Here is a 22,056-nt window from a genome sequence, read left to right as displayed (position 1 = left end):
ACATCAGCAATAAATGACATTTGTAAGAAGCAGTAGTGCTTTGCATTGCCATGTAGAACCTCTGGTTCAATTCCTGCTCCAGCTCTGGTGCTGCTTTAGCCAGCACATGCTGGGAACAAGATGGAGCAAGTGCCTTCTGTCACAAAAGTTACAATACTTACATTTTTTTTGTTTGAGGAAACACAGGGAGAGCAAGAAAATGGAGAAGAGAGATGAAGGGAAAGAAGCTTATGGAAGAAGAGTGTCTTCTGGGAGTTCTGGGCACAGAAACCTGATTCCTTTTACTCACTAGTAAAAATGGGAGTTTTTGTAGGTTTATCTGACATAACAGCTGCACTAAAATACCAGGCTGAGCAGAATGATGTCATGTCAGAGTACAAGAGACATTACTTCACCCACATCTCAGCATCATAAAAAGTGTGTGGGGGAGGGGAGGGTTGGGACTGTCATAGTAGATGGAAATTCCAGAAGTCCTTTATAGAGAGAGTCCTCTTCCCTTTCCAGAGGAATTCAGGTTCCTTGCTGGAATTCCTTCTCCTCTTCCATCGGCATTAGTAGTGTCTACACTGAAGGACTGCAGCTGTAGCATTTTCAGTACAGACATACCCTTATAAGTTTGCTTCATTAGAAGCAAACCTTGCTTTTGTGCACCATAGGGCAGAGGCAACTACAGGCAAAGTTCAAATTTCAATTAACTGAAAATCCTGATGAGCTGAATCAGCAGTGCCCATGCATTTAATGAACCGCGGAATGCTCTTCAGTTAACCTCTTAGTGGCTCATTAAACGCATGGGGGAATACACTGTTCATTCAGATAACTACATTGTGGATCCCCAAGGGTGTGAAGAAAGGTGGAATAGCTGCAGGAGACAAGAACCTCCTTGGTGCTGTTTGAGCACTTGCTAGCACTGACAGCTGTGGGGGAGGGAGCCAGCCAGCCATACCCCTCATTACGGTATTTGTACTGGTGCTTGTGGAATCCTGGGCTGTCAAGAAGGCTCCGGTCTCCTACAGCTCCTTCCCCTCTACCTCCTTCCTTTTCCTTTTCTCTCTTCCATCCTCCTCTTTGCCTCCCTTCCACCACCACCACCACCCCCCCCCCTTTTATTCTGCAGTGATACCCGATCCTTTTCTCCCCTCCTCCCTCTGGGACTGGCATCACTGCAGCATGAAACAGTGGCTTTGTCTACACTAGAGCCCCTCAAGTGGCACAGCTGTGGCACTGGAACTGTGCTGCTGTAGCATCATAGTGTAGACGCTTCCTACAGCAACAGAAGAGGGTTTACCTCAATGTAGGTAATCCACCTCTCCGAGAGGTAGTAGCTAGGTCAACAGAAGACTTCTTCCATTGACCTAGCCATGTCTACCAGAGAGGTTTGGGCATCTTAACAACGTAGCTAGGCTGACCTCAATTTGAAGCACAGACCAGACCTGTGAAATTGCAGCTAAAAATAGCACTTCCATTTATCTGAACACCTGGTTATCCAAAGGTCTCTGATGTCCTCCAGGTCATTTAGATAAACAGAATTCACCTGTATTATAAAGGTTCAATCTTTGGGTAATGCTAAAGGAAAGAAAGCAAGACATGGGCTAGCAAGGCCATCCCTGACAGGAAACCACTTATTACTAGTTCCTGAGAACACTGAGTGATGAATCACAAAAGCAGAGGCCCCAAACCTCCAGATCCATAGTCATATCAGATCAACTGCTGGGACAGTCACAGAATCAGGCTCGCCATTTTAGCTTTTGCTTTCTCAATAAAATCCACAGAGGCACTCAGGAGCGGAAGTCGTGGGGGACCCATTGGAATCCCTGAGGTAAAAGTCATGACTGCTTTAGTCTGTGCAACACCAAAACCTAGGCAGACAAAAGAAAAAAGCAGGTTACTTAAATAAAAGATGGTCACTACAGGGGGCTCCAAAATCCCAACCACACCAACGATTCCATCTCTTGTGAAATCCTGGAATATGGCCAGAGTTTAAATTCCCACAAGGGAGAAAGATGTAATTAGCAAGTGATGTTTGCAGACAGAAACAGAGTTAATATCCATCCTGTATAACAGTACCAACTGCTCTTACCTGCCCATATTTTCCTCCAAAATGCCCCAAGTACAATATTTCCTTAGTAATACATGCTTATGCTCTGAAAAGTGACTCTAAGTGTGGCTTTGGGAAGGTTCCCATACTTGTTTTTCCAGGACTTCCAGATCAAATTAGGGTCATCTTTATAGATAAGATGTATCATCTAACTCTCAGCTCAGAAGACAACCTAGGAACCAAAAGCCCAACCATGTCCTTTGTGGTTTACATACAGTATCAGAAGTAATACAGATTCTGTAGTTAGAATTCAGTTAATAATTCTCTTGATTATATGTAAACCAGAAAGAATCTGTCTCTCCCCAAAAGCAGTGCTGGCTCTGCAGAGTTAACAGGAGAAAACACGTATTTTTTTCCCAGCAAAGTCAATAGATATAGTTTTGAAAGCACAAGGGGAGTAAGCCTGTGATGTAAAAACACTTATTTTTCTCATAAACAGATTTTTAGATTCTTGACCCGATTGTCCTCTCACTTACACCACTTATACCTGTATAAAACTCCACTCACTTGAATGGAGTTACTCTTAAGTTATAGGTTTCGGAGTAGCAGCCGGGTTAGTCTGTATTCGCAAAAAGAAAAGGAGGACTTGTGGCACCTTAGAGACTAACCAATTTATTTGAGCATAAGCTTTCGTGAGCTACAGCTTATGCTCAAATAAATTGGTTAGTCTCTAAGGTGCCACAAGTACTCCTTTTCTTAAATTATACCAACATAAGGGAGAGGAGAATCAGGCCCCTTGTGCTTTGTCATTAGGGCACTTTATCATCTTGTCCAGGATTGAGAACACTCAATAACAATGACACTGAGAGTGGACTTGGGAAGAAAAATGGAGAGTCAGGATAAACAAAAAAAAAATTATTTATTTTGAAGTTGGGGAATTTGTCAGAGGGCCTGGAGAAAGGAAGGAAGAGTGAGTGGAATCTTTCTGGATGTGCTTTGCCAGCTCAGTCATTGAACTCTCAACTGCTGATACATCTGCTGTTGCTGCTTGAGTTGGTCTCTCTTTGCACAAGATCTTTCAGAAGGGAGCTTCTCAGGTTGCAGGGACCTGGAAGCTTCAGTGAATCTCATGGATTTTCAGTCCCTCTTTTACAACACAGGGAGGGAGGAAGATATTGCAGCACCTACCTAGTTTGAATACAAAGCTGAGAAATTCTCCAGTACAGAACTAGAAGAGAAACAGATAGTATTTTTTTAATTCACTTCTTCATATTTACAAGACATCTATCTTAACAGCTCTGGATGTTTGTATAACAAACAGTTATATACAAGACATAAAGGGAAAGTCCCCAGTACATTTGGCATGCGTTCTTAAGCAATCAATCTACTATATCCCCAAAAGTACAAGATCACACACAGCTCCCACCCCCCAATGAACCACACCCACTCAGGCCGTCCTTATTCAACTTGGCCCCTTAACACAACAGTCTGAGGAAAGTGGCATACCATGCCTTTCTGGAAGTCCAGAAAGGAAGTCCTTTCCAGAGTAGAGGACCCTTTGTTGAACATGGACCCCACCCTCCTGCCACCAGTCCAGGAGGAGTGCCCCCAGCTGCCCAAGACTGTGATAGAAAATTGTGTATCATTTGCAGATTGACTTCACCATTGCTCAGCCCTCCTGACTCCTCTAGATGGCCTTTGACACGTAGAGTAAGAACAGTAATGGCATAGTGACCTGTGAAACCCTGCATGATGGAGAACCCTCAGTACAGAATGCTATTGCCTACTGTAAACCAGGAAGAAAGGCACACAGCCACCCAAGAATGGATCCACCTACCCCTGCTAGGGGCCTCAGACATGTCAGCAATGCCCTGTGGTCAATAGGATCAAGGGCAGCTGACAGCTAAAATAATCAGCATGTTACCCAATCTTCATCCATTCCCAGGCAAAAAGCAACCAATGTAATCAGTGCAGTATCTGTGCCATACCCAGACCTGAAGCCAAACTGACTGGTGTCCAAGAAATGCAAGAGAATACCAGATCCCACCATGGCCTTCTCAGATGTTTCCCAAAATGGGAGATTCAGCACAGGCAGGATTATTTACATTAGGCAATAGTTTCTTGAACAGAAGCCTCAATAATGCCATGGAGGACTCCTGGCACCTTTCTTTCTTGAAGGAAGTTGTTGACAATCTCAGTCAGCAGTAGACTTGGTGTCTCTCCATTGTCTTTTACCAGCCAGGAAGAACATGAGTCCAGCTCACAGGCTGCACCCCAAAACTACATCATTCGGTTATTACAATAACGCTCCCTCCCCTGCGTCCCAGCAGGACAATACCCTGCAGGTTGCTGTAATTCCCTTTCAGGCAGAGAGCCCAATCTCAGTTGTGGGGGAGGTGGAGGGGAAGCAGGAGAATATAGACAAGAAGGAAAGAGGTGATGCTTGGTCCAGCCTAACCTCCCTTCCCCACAAGCAACTGATGAGGGAGGGGAAGAAACTGCCAAGACTGGTTAAAAGTGGGTGGAGTGGACAATGACCCATCTAGAATAGTTAAAGAGAAGACTAGGACCACCACCCCTTAAAAGAGATTGGGCATGAAGACTTATAGATGGAGAGTATTTGAATGGTGGTTATCAATCAGCAAGGAGGTGCTCAGCCAGGTTAGAAAGGCAGGAGGCAGTCCTCCAGACTAGTCAGCAGGTAGGTGTGCGCACATGGACAGGAAGGGAAGAGGAAGGAGGGTGGGTGAGAAGAACATTGATTGGAAATGGGAGAAGAGGATCCTAGAACAGGTTGTGCCTAAGCCAAAACATACATGTGCATGTATGTGACTGGGGGTAAACAAACAGACCTGTCTGGACTAGACTGTTTATGAGGGAAGAGTTGGACAGTGCCCATTCCACACAGGGTTTGGGGGCTGAAGGGGAGGTTACACAAGGGGAAGAAAGGTGAGCTGTGCCTTGGCTAGTTAAAATAGCAGGGTTCATGCCTGGAACAGTTTCAGAAAAGGGGAACTGTGTACCAGACAAACAGATTGTTCGTGGGTGAGCACAGTGGTTAGAGCGATTAGGTGGATAAAGTGGTGGTGGTAAGCCACAGAGAATGAATGCCCAATGAAGAAAAGTTTAAGGGAGTGGAGAGAGGACACTCCCACTGTGAGCAGGTGAAGATGCTGTACCTGATATTGTTGTGCTAATGTGAGGTCTTTCTTTGCAAAAGCCTCCAACATCAAGTTGTTTTTTTTGCCCAGGTAGTTGTATGTGCTGCCAAAAAAACAAAGTAAACTCAGTTATGCAAAGAGGTGCTTAGAGCAGCCACCTCAACCAGAACAAAAACAAGAAGTCCCAGGCTTTCTAGTGCAATATTTTATTTTCAGAACGTAATCATTCCGATCTAGAAATTCCACGTGGTCTGAAACATTGTATATAGTTGAGCCTTAAAAGGATGACTGCTCCCAATGAAAGAGTTACAATTAAGTGTTCTCTTCCCATCATCCTTTACAAATGACATCGTTCCCCAGAATGGCTAACTGATTTTTTGTTCTTGAAAAAACAATCACTTCGCAATTCACGTGTACAATGCATAAATCACACAAGTGACAAGTAAACAATGTGGTACAGTAACTTATTTACGCTTCCTCAGTGGGGAAGGAAGCATGGTCTAGTGCTTAAACACTGACCTGGACCTAGGTTCAATTCCCTTCTCCAGCACTGACTTTCCCCAAGATCACCCAGAAATCTCTTAGTCTCTCTGAACTTCAGTTCCCCATCAGTAAAGAGGGTAACAGTCCAACCCTGCCTCACAGCAATGTTGTGAGGATAAATAAATACATTAAATATTGTAAGGCACTAAGGATATTACAGTAATGGGGGCCATATAATTACAATACATAGACAGATAGTGGTAAATATGGCAACAAATGGGGCAGGAATGCAAAAGGACTGACCTTCCAACGGCCCCAGATGCTCCCATTGCCAGTGCGCTCAGCAGATGCTAGTTTGTGGGGGTGGGGGGAAAAAAAGCATTTTACTTCATATAATAAAAAGCAAAGGAAGAATGAGCAGTACAACTCGTGGTCCTGAACATGGCTAGAGTTCAGTTTTGCACTGGGTAGTAGTTGTTCAGGTTGGAACCAGGATGTGGCTTAGCATAAGCCACATGGTTTTTAGGGGAGATCATTAGAAGTAGAGCCCCTTACCTCATCTACCCCATAGAGTAGCACAAACTGCTCTTTGTGGTTCTTCACACACTGTGCAAAGTCCAAGAGGTCTGTGTCACTGAACTTCACCCCCTGGAAGGTGGGGATCTGTTCTTTTATCCCATCCAGCAGCTCCTCAACACGAACTGCACAGAACAACAATCTCACGTCAAGAAACACATCCCAGTCACATAAGACGTCCCTGATTTCCTCCCCAAAAGGGTCATCATGGTCATTCAAGCCTTACTATTCTTCATTTGAACAGAGTCAGGTCCCTCCACTCCCCATCCCCTTACACAAGGTAATTAGAGGCAGACTTGTTGCTTTCCAACATTTTCTTTATGGTTTAAATGTAAGAGCTTGGTTATTTAAATAGCTTGAAAGGAACCAGTAAAGTAACTCTGGAATATATGAAATGATAAACAAATGCCTGTGAGGAGAAACGTACCATTGATATAGAATTTTATATATTTATACCTCATTTATACCTACTTCCATGTTACATACTTGCCGCTTATTGACAATAAGCAAGATCATATGGGACACATGCACATCTAAGCTGAACAGCTTCTATAATTCTGCCACCAGCATTTTCTCCCCCTCCCCCCAGTCTCCCTGTCTATTTCCTGGCTTGTGCCCTGTTACACAGCAGTGATTTCATTAGTATCTATCAGAGGTCTTATTTTCTTCTTGAGTATTCATCTTATCAGTTCAGAAACTGAGAAATACAGTTGGATAAGCAGTTCAGAAATGAACTGTCAGCTACACTTTAAAAATATATTCAAAGCGGCTATGCAATCTGGTGCTTAGAGCAAGGGAGTCAAAAAAAACAAAAAACAAACAAAAACAACCAAAAAAACCCAACTAAACACCTTAGGTTCAATTCTCAGCAGCTAACCACCTATATGGGCTTATCTACATTAGAAAAATGTATTGTGGCTGAATGGGATTAGCACTTCAGTTACCTAACCAAGACTTTGCTGTCAGTACTGAGCAGCACAAGTGGCCGTCATCGCAGTCAGTTAGGTGTGGTGAAAGGTTGCTGGAACCAGGGTTTAACCATGGTTAGTGACATGATGCTAAACTGGTCCATCCTGGTCTACACTGGTCACAATGTCATAGTCAGCATCAGTTCATCTTATAGACTCATAGGAGTGTAGGGCTGGATGGGATCTCAAGAAATCATCTAGCCCACCTGCCTACGCTGAGGCAGGACCATCCCTGACAGGTGTTTGTCCAACCTGTTCCTAAAAACCTCCAATGTAGGGATTCCACAACCTCCCTGGGAAATCTGTTCCAGAGCTTAACTACCCTTATAGTTAGAAAGGGTTTCCTAACACCTAACCTAAATCCCTTGCTGCAGAGTAAGCCCATTACTTCTGTTCCTACCTCCACTGAACATTGAGAACTGATCAGTCATCTTAGTAATGGCACTTAACATACTTTGGGTGTTATCAGGTCCGTCCCTCAGTCTTCTTTTCACAAGACTAAAACATGTCCAGTTGTTTTAACTTTTCCTTAGAGATTAGGTTTTCTAAACCTTTACCATTTTTGTTGCTCTCTTCTGGATGATCTCTAATTTATCCACATCTTTGCTAAAGCGTGATGCCTAGAACTGGACACAGTATTCCAGCTGAGGCCTCACCAATGCACAGTAGAGTGGGACAATTACCTCCGATGTCTTACATACAACACCCCTGTTAATGCACCCCAGACTCAGATTAGCCTTTTTTGCAACTGCATCACATGGTTGACTCATTAAATTTGTGATCCCAGATCCTTTTCAGCAGTACTACCACCTAGCCAGTTATTCCCCATTTTGTGCTTGGGCATTTGGTTTTTTCCTCCCTAACTGTTGTACTTTGAGCTTGTCTTAATTGAATTTCATCTGGTTGATTTCAGACCAATTCTCCCATTTGTCAAGGTTGTTTTGAATTCTAATCCTGTCCTCCAAAGTGCTTGCAACCCTTCTCAGCTTGGTGTTCTCTGCAAATTTTATAAGCATCCTCTCCACTCCCTTATCCAAGTCATTAATAAAAATATTGACTAGTACCAGACTGACTACTAACTCCTCTGAGTGCCCACTAAATACATTCTCACGGTTTGAAAGCAAGCCAGTCATAACTACTCTTTTGAGTATGACTTTTCAACCAGTTCCAGACTCACCTTATAGTAATTTAATCTGAACCACATTTCCCTAGTTTGCTTAAGAACATTATGTGAAACGGTGTCAAAAGCCTTACTAAAAATCAAGCTACAATCATATCTATTGCTTTCCCCCCCACCAAGCCAATAAAATTCTGTCAAAGAAGGAAATTAGGTTGGTTTTGCATGTTTTGTTCTTGACAAATGCATGCTAGCTATTCTTTATAACTCTATTATCCTCTAGGTGTTTACAAACTGATTTTTTAATAATTTGTTTCAGTACCCTTCCACATACTGAAGTTAGGCTGACTGGTCTATGATTCCCAAGGTCCTCTTTGTTCCCCTTTTTCATAGATAGGCACTATGTTCGCCTTTCACCCATCATCCATGAGTTCTAAGATAATTGCTAATGATTCTGAGATTGCTTCAGCTAGTTCCTTAAGTACCCTAGAATGAATTTCATCAGGCCCGGCCGACTTGATCACATCTAACGTATCTAAATATTGTTTAACCTGCTCTTCCCCTATTTTGGCTTGAGTTCCTTCCCCCTTGTTAATAATAATTGTGTTGAATGTCTGGTCACCATTAACTTTTTAAGTAAAGACGAACAAAATAGGAATTAAATACCTCAGCTTTCTTGATGTCAACAGTTATTAATTATCTTCCCCACTAAGTACAGCACCTATCTGACCATTCAATCCCGTTTTGGTGCAGTAACGTTTTCTAACGTAGACATGCTAAATTTGTTTTCAGATTCTAGATTCACCAACTGTTTTCTGAGTGAATCCCTTGAATGGGGAAAGCGTGCATGTACTAGGAGCAAAAGTCGCTGAATGAGCAATACTTACTTTTTACACCTGTTAAAGGAGGAATGTGATAGTAATAAAATGGAATGCCAGGGGCTTCAGATGCAACTTCCCGTAAGAAAGCAACCAATGTATCTGAAAAGAGGCAGTGAAAGAAGGCAAATCATACTCTGAGGCAAGAAAAGGAGGTCATCCACATAAAGTGGAGTTCAGGTTCACAGACTTATCAGGAATCCATCTCTAAGGAGACACTATTTCTCTATCTCTTCTGCACTTAATAGGTGCAGAATATAGGAATTGGGTACTATGCTTTTAAAAGTTTGTGAGCCCTCTAAAGCTTTTCCACCCTCTAGGTTTCAGAAGCCAACAGAACAACAGTGTATATATGTAGCTAGGCCTTGAATGGGGTAGAAGGTTAGTAAACATGATTATTTCAAACCCACTGGGCCAGTGTAGTTCCTTCATATTACATGTGTTGTATAAAAAGCCAAGACACAATAGGTTATTTCATTTTGGGCTAATCTGACGAATTGATAATACAGAGTTTTACAAGCTTCTTTCACACAGCTCTATCATTTACCCTCAGTTCTGATCTGTTCCCCAAGTAGTTCTGCACCTCACAAGTAATACGCACTGGCCCTGTTAATCGACTCCTGTGCTTCAGCAGAGACCGTCAAATCTGCCTTTGTAATGAATGCAGTTTGGTGTGTCCAGTAGGCATCAAGAGATCATCAATTAGCTTCACTTGTGACCAAGACCAAATACAAAGTCAGTTTGTGACGGGGAGATGTTAGTGCATCAGCTACCCGTTCAATGAGGCACCACTCTCCTCTCATTGCAGTTGGGCTGCATCTTATGTTTGTACAGCTCCAAACGCACCACTGGCATTCAAACAACGTTATTTCCAGAAATGGTTTCCAAAAGAATGTCCATATGACCGTGAGGACGGGGACACTGCCAGAGCAGCAGAGGGTAAAGGAGGAGCCTATAACACAGGACCTATGTTAAAACTCAAGAACCTGCCCTCTCTGAAGAAACTCCAAGCACTATAAAGGAAGTTTTATCATTGAGGAACCAGATACTCTGACCAACTACAGCAGCATTGCTGCCACAGATCTCTAAAAAACATGACCTCCCTTTACCATATCATACTGCTGACAGTCTGAATGTGTGGTAAACTGCAGAAGAAAAAGGGCCTCTGTGGGTGTGATGGCCACAGACATCTCTGCTCACCTTTGTTTGTAGGTTTGAAAAAAAAGGGGGCGATCCCAGCGATACCACTCGCTCCTATTGCGGCTGCATGTTTGGCCTTGATAGGAAAGAACAGAATGTATCAAAGGTGCATTCACTGCATGTGTTTCTATCATGCACATAGTGAAGAACCACATCAATCCATTCCACAGCTACAAATTAAACCCTTAAGCAAGCTGTACATTATGGAACAAGTTCAGACATGAAGTCAATGGGAATTGTGCCAGTCTATGCCAGGGATGAAGAGACCCTTCCATCAATGTAATGCACTACCTCTGTTTCTAAACAAAACACATATCTATTACCTCTGCCTGATTAATGAATGGTCCTCTGTCCTTACAGCTCCCACCTCCCAAGAAATAGGATAGCATCACTGACCCCATTGTACACATCAGGAAACAGAGACAGGTTAAGTGACTTGCTCAAGTCACACAGGAAGTAAGTGGCAAAAGCAGGGAATAGAACCCTGCTCTCTGGCACCATCAGGTTCTTCAAGAATTTTCCCTTCCTTCAGCTACTACATGCCTTAAAGATTCCCACATGCCCTGAAGAAGTGGCCAGGAGTGGACCATCTGGGCCTGAGGGAATGTGTATATGTGAGTGAGAGCGAGAAAGTGACCCACAGCAAAGTGATCAATTCAATTTACAATGGTCATTATATTACCGAGATGAATGGGGCTGTTCACGTGAGGGGAGTCAGGTCACATTTGGAAGGTTTCTCCCCTTCCCCCAACTAAAATGGTGGGGGAGAATCTATTTTTAACATAGTCTGTGTTTGTACAGCACCTACTGCAATGGGGTCCTGGTCCATGAAAGAACATCCTAGGCCCTGCAGCAATACAAATAAATTCTGCATAACCTGACTAAGCCGCCCAGGAGATGCTAGTCGAGCAAGCCAACTCAGTTTGATTAGTTCCAATGCTTGTATGCTCAAAGACTCAGGGGTATGACTACACTGATAAAATACCCATGGCTGGCTTGGGTCAGCTCACACAGGCTCACTGGGCTTGGGCTGCAGGGCTATAAAACTGTAGTACAGACATTTGGGCTTGGACTGGACGCCGGCCTCTTGGACCCTGTGATGTGGGAGGGTCTGAGAACCCAGGCTCCAGCCAAAGTTAAAACGTCTACACTGCAATTTTATAGCTCTACAGCTCATGCCCTGTCAGCCTGAGTCAGCTGACCCAGGCCAGTGTTTTATTGCCTGTAGATGTACCCTCAGGATCCCTCAGGACCAAGACAGCATAACATGGAAAGAGAGGTCAGTAAGTGCATAAACTCAGAAAAGAAAAGGGGAACCAACCCACTCATATGTAAAGTTATGGAAGGACAAAGGAAGGAGGCTAAGAAAAAATTCACACACACACCAGTTCCTTTGCTTCTGGTAGACTTAATGCACCCACGTGAATGATCACATGATCCAACCTGCAAAAGAGAAAAAGATTGCTGTTTATTTTTTGGTTTGTGGGAATTTAAATGTGGGGGAAAGATGCCAGACAAACAGTCTGGGTCCACACAGCAGATACTCAGTGGAGTGGATACAAACTAGAAGGGATCTAGAAACAAAGTTTTAGAGTACAGCAAAAAGTTCAGCCACACATCCAACACTTCTTCCCATTCCCTCCCCCACCCAGAAGTGTTCTCAACATCCAGATCCCACAATCTTATTTCTGCAGCTCTCTCAGATCCTCATCCCCAGAGCTGCCACATGCTTGGCCAAGTGATCTTCCTGAAGCAGTGGGCCAGATTCTCCCCTGCTTTCCCCCCTTGTGTAATCTCTTCCCCTATATAAAGGGCTAATGATTCTGATCTGCAACATCAGAAACCATTTTGTATCATAGAAATGAATGCACCAGGTACAAGGCTGTGGAGAATCATGCCCGCTGTATGCGGCAAGCTTAGAAAGAATCACACAGAGTTGATTAAAAAAAAAAAAGTTAATTTTTCATGGGAAATTTTCAAAATTCTTTTTCCTCCCTCTTAAACTTTCCATAGGAATTTTTTGAGTTATTCAACAACAAACCCCACCCCCAAAACAAAAACAACAACAACAAAACCCAAATCCAGAATTTTTTTTAAACTCAAACTTGAACAAAAATTACTAAGACACCCCTACTTAAAGGAAAATAATCCCCCCATTTTTGTTTCCCCCCCTTTCTCCCTCCAAACAAAAGCACAGAAAGTTTAAATCCAAAAGATCATCCAGGGAAAGCTTTTTCCCCTCTCTGTCACTTGTTTTCCTTTTCACTGTCCCTTCCCCACAATTCCACTCTCCCCCTCTGCATATCTCACCCCCCCCCAACTCACTTCCAACGGGGACATGAGAGACAGTGCAAAGGCGAGTGATATGAGAATATGCAAAACATCCAAGAAGAGGGATGGTCCAGTGATTAGAGTTGTAACGTGGGACTCAGAAGACATGGGGCCAATTTCCTGCTCTGCCACAGACTTCCGGTGTGATTGGGCAAGTCACTTAGTCTTTCTGTGCCTCAGTTTCCCCATTTGGTATAATGGGGATAATAGCACTGCCCTGCTGCACAGGGGTGTTGAAAAGATAAAAACATACATACAAATATTGTGAGGCTCTCATGCCTGTGTTAAGGCAACATAAAAGCAGCAAACAGAGGGTCTCATTTTTACATCCCTTATTACTTTCCCCTTTCCCCAACTTAAGCAATAGGAAGAGGGTGTTTTTCAAAACCGCCTCTCTTCCACATGCCTCCATAAGCAATAGGGAGAGGAGGCATCCCAGAGGCCTTCCCCCCTAAGCAGTATGGAGGGAGGCTGATGACTGAGCCACACTTTTCTAGTCACTTATTTTGACAATACCAGCAACATCTTGATAAATGGGCCAGAGAAAGAAAATAGGGGAAGTAATTAGAGGGTACAGCCTTTGCTTAGACAAGCAGTAATGTCTATGTGAACAGACAGGTTTCCTTAGAGCTACTCACTTGTTTTTCCCTTTGGTCACCCACTCCTCTGCCAGCTGCTTCCTCTCCTGGGTGCTCAGTGCCAGCCCTTCTCCTGTTGTGCCATTCACTGTTTCAAACAGAACACAACACATCCTGAGGTCTGGCCTACACAGAGAAGTTGCACTGGTTTTATTAAAGACCATTACTGAAATTTAAATCACACAAACTAACTCAATATTGGACAGTTGTAAACAGATATGCAAGTCCACACAAGGGTTTGTGCTGATTTAAATAAACTGGTTTTTAAAGTGCTTTAGTTAAACATGTGGAATTTGTGTATGTGTATGTGTGTAGAGAAGGCCTATAGCACTGAGAGTTAAATGCATATGCCTTCCTAAGCCAACACAATCAGAAAGGAAGAAACCCTTGTAAGAGGACAATGGACTTGAAGCTCATTTGATAAAGGTGCCTACTGAATAAATAGGATTTGAATAAATGCATCTCTCTCGTATCCAATGTTGTCTATCAGGTGACCACATCTTCCCCAAGCATGTGAATAGAATAATTCAGATGGGTCTTTTCTGTCACTGCTTTGATCCTTCTTAATGCCCTAATGTGGCATTGTCTAGTAGTTGTCTCTGCTTCCTTCCCTACTCCAGTAACATTCTCATCTTCTGCTCTATCCTGCGCATAACTGGGAGTTTGCGCAAAAACAGATTCCTAAAGAATAGGCTATGATTTCTTCCACTTAAGTGCACATGCTTAGAATGCTCCCATCCCCATATTCCATTGCATCACAGCTCTTGGATGACAAGAAGCACAACTCACTGCTTACGACTTACCAAAAACGTTCTTCACACCCTGCTCTTTTACAAGATAATCCACATATTGCCCAATCACAGAGAGGTTAATTTCTCTGAAAAAGAAAGAAAATAAAAAGAGGGAGAACAGAAACGTGTGTGTAAAGAATCCTGACCAAGTTCAAGTTCTAAAAGGTTTCCCTCTAATACCCTAGAGGGGTTGGGAATATGAAATCTAGCTTAAAAAAAAAATTTCACCTGCCCACTTCCTGAATTGTGGAGACCTCTATACATAAAGCTTCTGAACAGGGTATTTGGGGCTGAGAATGCCAGATTAGAAAGTGTCCTGTACGTGAGGCCTAAATTGGGGTTACTAGAGCATGAGATTCCCAGAACTAGAAGACCCAGATCTTCAGTGATCAGAACCACTAAGCGTCACATGTTCTATTATTGCTACAATATATTAATGTCTTTTAAAAAATATTGAAGACTTGATAGGAATACTCTTTTTCAAGTTTACCTGATTCTGTCTCTTAACCACTGCCCGTCTCTTAACCACTACCCTTCTGAGCACACAGCAGCCACCAGGCTGGCTCTGACTTCTGGAAAGCGCTACAGCAGAGGTTCTCAAACTGTGGTCCGCGAGCTCCACCCAGGTGGTCTGTGGATAGTTCCCCCTAAGGTGCACGCCTGGGCGGCCACACACGAGAGAATGAAAGGCCACCCACCTAATTACTGGAACCGCTGAGAAGACGCATATGTAAGGTGAGGTGGTGGCCTTGGCGGGGGGGAGGGGAGGGGGAATAGGAGGTAGGTTGGAGGGGGTAGTAGGGTGAGAAGAGGGGGTGGAGGGAATTTGGGATGCGCAGGGCTGCGGCGGCCAAAGAGGCAACTTTCCCCAGCTCCAGGGCTGCTGGGGAGAGATCTCCCTCCTTCCCAGGCCCAGCTTGAGGGCTGCCGTGGCAGGAGAGAGAGGGCACATCCATCACATTAGAAAGGTAAGACTACGGATATTAAAATATGAGTGTGTTTGTAGACCAAAAAAAATTATTAATTTTTTTTATATAGCACTTTTATCTAAAGTGCTTTACAATAGTTAGCTAATGATACAAACCACATTTGGAAAGATCATTAAGTGGTCCGCCGAGACCCTCAGCAATTTTCAAGTGGTCCGCGAAAAAAAAAACAAAAACCACATTTGAGAACCACTGATCTAAGGAACATTGGGTAAGCCCGGAATAAAATGTAGCTAGAAAGGATACCAAGCTTAGTTATGTTTTAATGGCAGGTTTGAAACTAGTAGAGTCTCAGACACCAAAGTCTCCAATCCCCAACAGGGTTCATTCAGGCCTTCGGAGATGGAAAAACAATTCTAAGAAGTTTATTGTGGGTTTTTCAGATACAGAAAAACAAACAAGGCCCTTTCTCCCCTGGGAAAACATTTAGTATCTTGTGGTGCTTTAAGACTGCAGGTCTAACTGAAAAGCAACTTGGTAAAAATAGTAACTATTGCTTTGACAGAGCTATTCCTTTGTGTATTCAGTCATATCTGCTCACTTCAGCTGCAAGCAGAGAACCAAATCCTCAGATGATGTAAATTAGCATCAGCTGAGGACCTGGCCCATACCTTTACAATTTTACAGCCTCTAATCCATATATTTTCACTACTCTTTACTGCTGCTTGCCCTGCAGAACCCCTCCCAGATATTGTATGCTAAATTCCGATCTGTGCAAAGTTAGTGAAGACAATGGGATTGTGCCTGTTTCAATGAGGGGTAGAATTTACTCTGTAGAATGTGTGTTACTGGTGGGGTCACATGAGAGATGGGAAGAGAACAACTCGTTGCTCAGGATCCAGGCTTAATCTGCAGAAAGAGTACTTAAAAACTATTATCTGAATTTTAAATGGTACATGCTGAGTACAGAAATCACTGAGACAGACCCTATGATCTAGAGCTGCTCAAACAATGGTGACCTTTTTTATGGAATACTTTTATTAAAACTTTGAATTTTTGAAAAGTCTTGACCAGCTCTGCTGTGATCCATTTTTGCCATCACAGAATTAAACAAAGATCAGAGGTAAGCTCCAGCATTCTTGGTCAAAATTTCCTTTACCCTCCCTGTCTGCATTCTACAGTGTGCTAGATGGTTGCCAGTGCCACCTTCCCACTCCCTGCATCTCACTGGTTTGCTGCATGCTTATAATTTGTAGAGCACTAAGACATCATTTAGGATGAAAGGCTCAGAGTAAAATATTACAGGAAAAACAGTTTCCCTCCTATTACATTCTTGGATGCTCACCATTTAACTCCTTTAAGGGATGGAATGGGCTGTGGTCTTGGCTTTACCACAAGAGAGATAAAACAAGACCCTGTGGGGCAGCCACTTACCTCTGCTACTGAAGATGCTTTGTGAGTTTTCTCTTCCCTATCAAAATACAGTGCCTCATTTCCAGCAGCTCTACCATACTCAGATTATTAAGTGTTTCTTGTACTGTACATTGTAGTTTAAGGAGAATTAAGGTTGGAATGAAACATTCTTGGGTCAAGATCCAAAAAAAAAAAAAAAATTGAGCTCCTGATTCAATATCTGCCACAGGGTGAAAATAATGCAGTGTTCCCAAACAAGATGAAATGTAGTGTTGTTGGTCAGCCATACAGTTCCCTTTGGACATTGGAGTGTGACTCAAAATGCAAACTGTCTAGCTGTCCTCAACAAACTGGTGAAACACACAGCATGTGTAATCACAGCATTTCTATCAGGTTCAGATTTTAAATTAGTCACCACTAGAACCTTTTAGTTATTCTGACTATGTGGCTAGTGAGCCAATGTCAGAGTGGCAGACGGGGCCTGATTCTCCCTTACACGAAGATCACTTGACACCACTGTTTGGGTGCTCATTTCAGCAACCTTAACCTCAATTTAAAGATGTGTGGTATTATAAAACAATTTTTAAACAAATGCATTTTAAAGAAGTGTGTATGTACACACATGGATATTTATTTATAGGCCAAAAGATGTCACAGGATCATTTAGATGTACACATAGCAATCCAATGTCACCACATGATGGTGTAGTTCTAACTTTCATGCCTCTTTCTTTTAATTCCCCCACTGCCTCCTGACCAATTGTTTGTTGCTGTAAGCCGTTGTGTCTTTTTTGGTAATTAAACTGTAAGCTCTCTTGAGAAGGGAAGCACTATGAACACCTTTTGGGCACTCTAGAAAGACAAGTTGTTATTTTTATAAATACACTCTACTATTGTAAGTGCTGACAAGTAGCTAAGCAAACCATCCTTCATAGTTACAGGATGCAGGCTGTTAAATGGCATCTGGTGGATGTTACTTTGCCCTTTCTCTTTAGTTGGATGAAGAGAGAAAGGGACAGTCTTCATTTTGCTTGTGATAATAAGAATAACCAGGGCTGGATTCCACATTTATGGCCTCTCAATAACTCCAGACCAAATCTTCTCCGTTTACAAGTAGTAAGGAGTGGCGTAAATACCAACATAGCACTGTTCAAACCTAGATCTCAAAGCACTTATCAAAGACAGGTAGGGTTGAGCAACTCCATTTTTACAGTGTAACCAACCAGATTTTTTTTCCTCTCCTGAGAGCCAACCTAGACTCTCCTGAATAAGCTGCCCATCACAACACTAACCTCTGCTCCCAGGACTTCAGGACTCTAAGGAAGGGGATTAGTCAGTCAAACAAAAGCCTTCACAAACCTTTGTCTTCCTGGGATGTTGAACATTGTTAGAAAGTTTACTTTTTTTTTTTGGTAAAGTTGTTGCAGAAAAGCAAGTAGGAAAGTGTAAGGTTCTGGGAAAAAGTTCACAATACATTAATTGACATTGACAGCAATCATTTTGGTAGTCAGAGGGAATATTTACCCATCTGGAGTCATTGGAGTGATTGTAGCTGCTGTGAGACCCTGCAATCTCTTTGGGGATGCCATTGATCTGTCAGGAGAAGTCAGAAAGACAAGCAAAATTTCTCTTAACAAGAGACATATTTTGAGTAAATTCTGTTAACAACAAAGCTCTACAGGCAAAGCCTGGAACAAGTGGACTTTGTAAGTTTCTTTTGAGAAAAACAGATTGCGCAGTTTTCTGAGGACCTGTGCAGACACGATTACTGTAGCAGGCAAGGTCTGAGCATAAGATTGGTAGCACCTGATACAGTTCTAGTTCAAAGGCAGTTTCTCTTTGAATCTCCTGTTTTCACATGTGCATCCCTTCCTAAAACATTCACCTTTGGGTCAGACAGTACTTATGTTTGGGTCTCTGCTTGAAGGGAAAATTTCTGGAAGCAAACTCTCTAACACCATTTTTGAGGACTGGGGAGGGAGTGGAAAAGATGCATGTCAAACACTATATAGGGGAAAAAATATAAGCACATTTTTATCAAGGGAGCTAAGCCACCAAACTTTTCTTCAGAGATTATGTCCATACGAAGGGTACTCTATAGTTTCTGCTTGGGTTGGAGATGATGGGAAATTAAGTGATTGAAAAGTCACTTCTGAGCCTGATCGGAGGTCAGTTCTACTTCTCTTTACAGATTTACCCACCACTCTCATTATTGTTATTCCAAACACGGCCCCGGCCCCACCCTGAGCCTCTCTCTCCTCTTGGAAAGGTTGGGAAAAGGAAAATTCTTCTCCTGCTGTACAGTGAGGTTTCTACTATGCTATGCTACCCCTTTCCCAGCCATGGTCTTTGGTGCCTTCACCTCCAGGACTTTCTCTGCTGCTGCTTCCAACTCTGTCTACAGCATCAGAACAAAACTGATCCAGTTTGTCCCAGTTACAATCCTGAGCAGTACTGGAGGCACCCAGAGTGGTATGTCTGAGGACATAAGACTTCAACCCTGCAATGGTTACACTTGGCTCGGCTTTGGGAGGTTGTCTTCATAACCATAAGGGCTAGAAATAAAACTCTTCTATAAATTAAAGATTCAGTTAAGCAGAAGCAGATGGCATTGGCACCCCAACTCACCAACAGAGTGGACTGCGAGTCCTGTTAATGCAAAGCTACTTTCTAACAGGTTTTGCCCCGAGTACACGTAGTATGGAAATAACTGGAACAGCGCACAGCGTAAGCTCTCTTGAGAGCAAGCTGATTTGCACATTGGGTGAACAGCTCCAGCCCAGAGAGAACAGCATCACATGAGCCTCACAGGGGATGGGGGAAGGGGACAAAATCTGTTACAACCACACGGCTCAGAAACTCAGTCCCCCCTGGGAGCCCCACACACCACCCCTCAGTCACTCTCAGAAAGCTGGTCTGTCTCTTCCCCCCTTCCCAAGACTCAGCCAATCTGCCCCCCCGCATAAGAATTTCTCAGCTGCCTCCCCAACTCTGCGGAGCCCGCAACGAGTCTGCTGTCCTGCCCACCCGGCCGGTGTCAGTCTGTCCTCACCGGCAGAGCGAGCCGCTGTGCCCAGCGCTCCGCGCGGCCTGCCCGGGACCTCCACGGCGGGGCCGGTCTGGTGCCCGGCTCGGCCCCCGCGGCCGCCCTTTTATGACGGAGCAGGCCGGGAGGCTCCGCGCATGCCCACTGACAGCAGCCGAAGGCCTGCCCTAAGCCTGCTCCCATCATCCCCAGCCGCAGGGTCGCGTCCCCCCCCGAGCGGAACGGCTCTTCGCCGGTGGGGGTGCTCCGTGCCCGGGGCCCGCTGCAGACCTAGTTCCTTGTCATGGGCGTGGCCAAAGCCCCAGTCGGGACTGCCCCCCCTGCCCCCCATCGTACCCCCGGCCTGTGGGGCAGTCGCCGTCCCGCCGGAGGTCCCGGCCTGGCCGCCGGCGCGGAGGCGGGTGGGCGCTGAGCTACGCGGCGACCAAGCGAAGGAGCCGGGGCCGGCCGGCGCGGTTCTGTTAGTTACAGGTTTTGCTGCGGGCGGGGGGTGACCGCTTTCCGTGGTGGCTGGGGAGAGGGTGAAGCGGGATGGAAGAAAGGTTGGAGCCAGGGAGAGGAAGGGGAAGAAAGAAGGGCCACCACAGCTCGGCACCTGCCCAGCACTGACCGGTTTTGTACGCACGGTTGCAGAGATTTGATTTCCTTCTCTTGCGGCATTCCGATTGCTTGGCTGCCCTAACTGTGCATTTCCTTGCGTGTATGAATTACTCATGTGGAATAAGGATCCAATCCTCACAAGGGGCTTTACCCTACATGGCTAATACGTACTCTCAAACTCCGTCTCATTGCCGTTTTCGCCTGAGAATTTTATTTTTTATTTATTAAAAAATTCATCCATGAACACTGAACAAGAAATCTGTTTCTGGTGTTTCCATCACTATGTATTTTTTGCACAGGCTTCCTTCCATGCCCTTCTTCTTTTGTCTGTCTCCCCCCCCCCCAACCCTTTTTAAAATAAAAAAAGTCCCTCTTACCCTTTCCAGGGTACCTTGCTATCCTTTTTTAGACATATGTGTATTTTGGTGCCATCTGCCATTTGGGGGAAAACAAGACTTATATTTTATATGATTTAGCCTTACTGGAAACATTAAAATAAATGAATAAATATAGACTTAATGATGTTCCTAATTTTTAAGAGGCAGTATGCTTTTTATGAAGGTAGTACAATTCTAATAATGGTTGTTAATTGCAAAGGCCACAAAATAGTAGTGAGAGAGAAAAAAAATTAGAGCTGTCAAGCCGTTAAAAAAAATTGCGATTAATCGCACTGTTAAACAATAATAGTATACCATTTATTTAAATATTTTGGATGTTTTGTACATTTTCAAATATATTGATTTCAGTTACAACACAGAATACAAAAAGGGTACAGTGCTCACTCGATATTTATTTTTATTACAAATATTTTCACTGTAAAAAACAATAGATAGTATTATTCAATTCACCTAATACAAGTACTGTAGTGTAATCTCTTTATCATGAAAGTTGAACGTACAAATGTAGAATTATGTACAAAAAATGCATTAAAAAATAAAACAATGTAAAACTTTGGAGCCTACAAGTTCAATCAGTCCTACTTCTCGTTCAGCCAATCGCTGATACAAACAAGTTTGTTTACATTTGCAGTAGATAATGTTGCCTGCTTCTTGTTTACAATGTCACCTGAAAGTGAGAATAGGCATTTGCATGGCACTGTTGTAGCTAGCGTTGTGAGATATTTACATGCCAAATGCGCTAAAGATTCATATGTCCCTTGATGCTTCAACCACCATTCCAGAGGACGTGTCCATGCTTATGATGGGTTCCGCTCGATAATGATCCAAATCAGTGCGGACTGATGCATGTTCATTTTAATCATCTGAGTCAGATGCCAACAGCAGAAAGTTGATTTTCTTCTTTGGTGGTTTGGGTTCTGTAGTTTCTGCATCAGAGTGTTGCTCTTTTAAGACTTCTGACAGCATGCTCCACATCTCATCCCTCTCAGATTTTGGAAGGCATTTCAGATTCTTAAATCTTGGGTCAAGTGCTGTAGCTATCTTTAGAAATTTCACATTGGTATCTTCTTTGCATTTTGTCAATTTGCAGTGAAAGTGTTCTTAAAATGAACAACATGTGCTGGGTTATCATCCAAGACTGTTATAACATGAAATATATGGCAGAATGCAGGTAAAACAGAGCAGGAGACATACAGTTCTCCCCAAAGGAGTTCAGTCACAAATTTAATTTACGTATTATTTTTTTAATGAGCGTCATCAGCATGGAAGCATTTCCTCTGGAACGATGGCCGAAGCATGAAGAGGCATATGAATCTTTAGCACATCTGGCACATAAATATCTTGCGACACCAGCTACAAAAGTGCCATGCGAATGCCTGATCTCACTTTCAGGTGACACTGTAATTAAGAAGTTGGCAGCATTATCTCCACAGAATGTAAACTTGTTTCTCTTAGCAATTGGCTGAGCAAGAAGTAGGACTGAGTGGACTTGTAGG

At 43.5% G+C, this 22,056-nt stretch overlaps 1 protein-coding gene across 2 annotated transcripts; it reads right to left on the bottom strand.

Annotated features, from left to right (window-relative positions):
• Positions 1–1,648: 1,648 nt before the first annotated feature.
• Positions 1,649–19,687, bottom strand: NPL (N-acetylneuraminate pyruvate lyase). Of its 2 annotated transcripts, XM_084637872.1 has the most exons (12): positions 19,569–19,687; positions 18,041–18,109; positions 14,191–14,264; positions 13,388–13,475; positions 11,804–11,861; positions 10,419–10,494; positions 9,228–9,320; positions 6,235–6,380; positions 5,983–6,029; positions 5,215–5,299; positions 3,224–3,263; positions 1,649–1,856 (listed from the first exon to the last, which is right to left on the bottom strand). In XM_084637872.1, the coding sequence occupies exons 2-12, from the start codon at positions 18,103–18,105 to the stop codon at positions 1,717–1,719; spliced, it is 912 nt and encodes a 303-aa protein (XP_084493998.1). In that variant the 5' UTR covers positions 18,106–18,109; positions 19,569–19,687; the 3' UTR covers positions 1,649–1,716. The 2 variants fall into 2 exon arrangements, with proteins under 2 accessions (XP_084493998.1, XP_084493999.1); XM_084637873.1 differs by lacking the exons at positions 18,041–18,109; positions 19,569–19,687 and having other exon boundaries at positions 13,388–13,513.
• Positions 19,688–22,056: the final 2,369 nt, after the last annotated feature.

This window comes from Lepidochelys olivacea (assembly GCF_965140295.1).
Source record: "Lepidochelys olivacea isolate rLepOli2 genome assembly, chromosome: 8".
Classification (NCBI taxonomy): Eukaryota; Metazoa; Chordata; order Testudines; family Cheloniidae; genus Lepidochelys; species Lepidochelys olivacea.
This window is presented reverse-complemented; position numbering and strand designations above follow the sequence as displayed.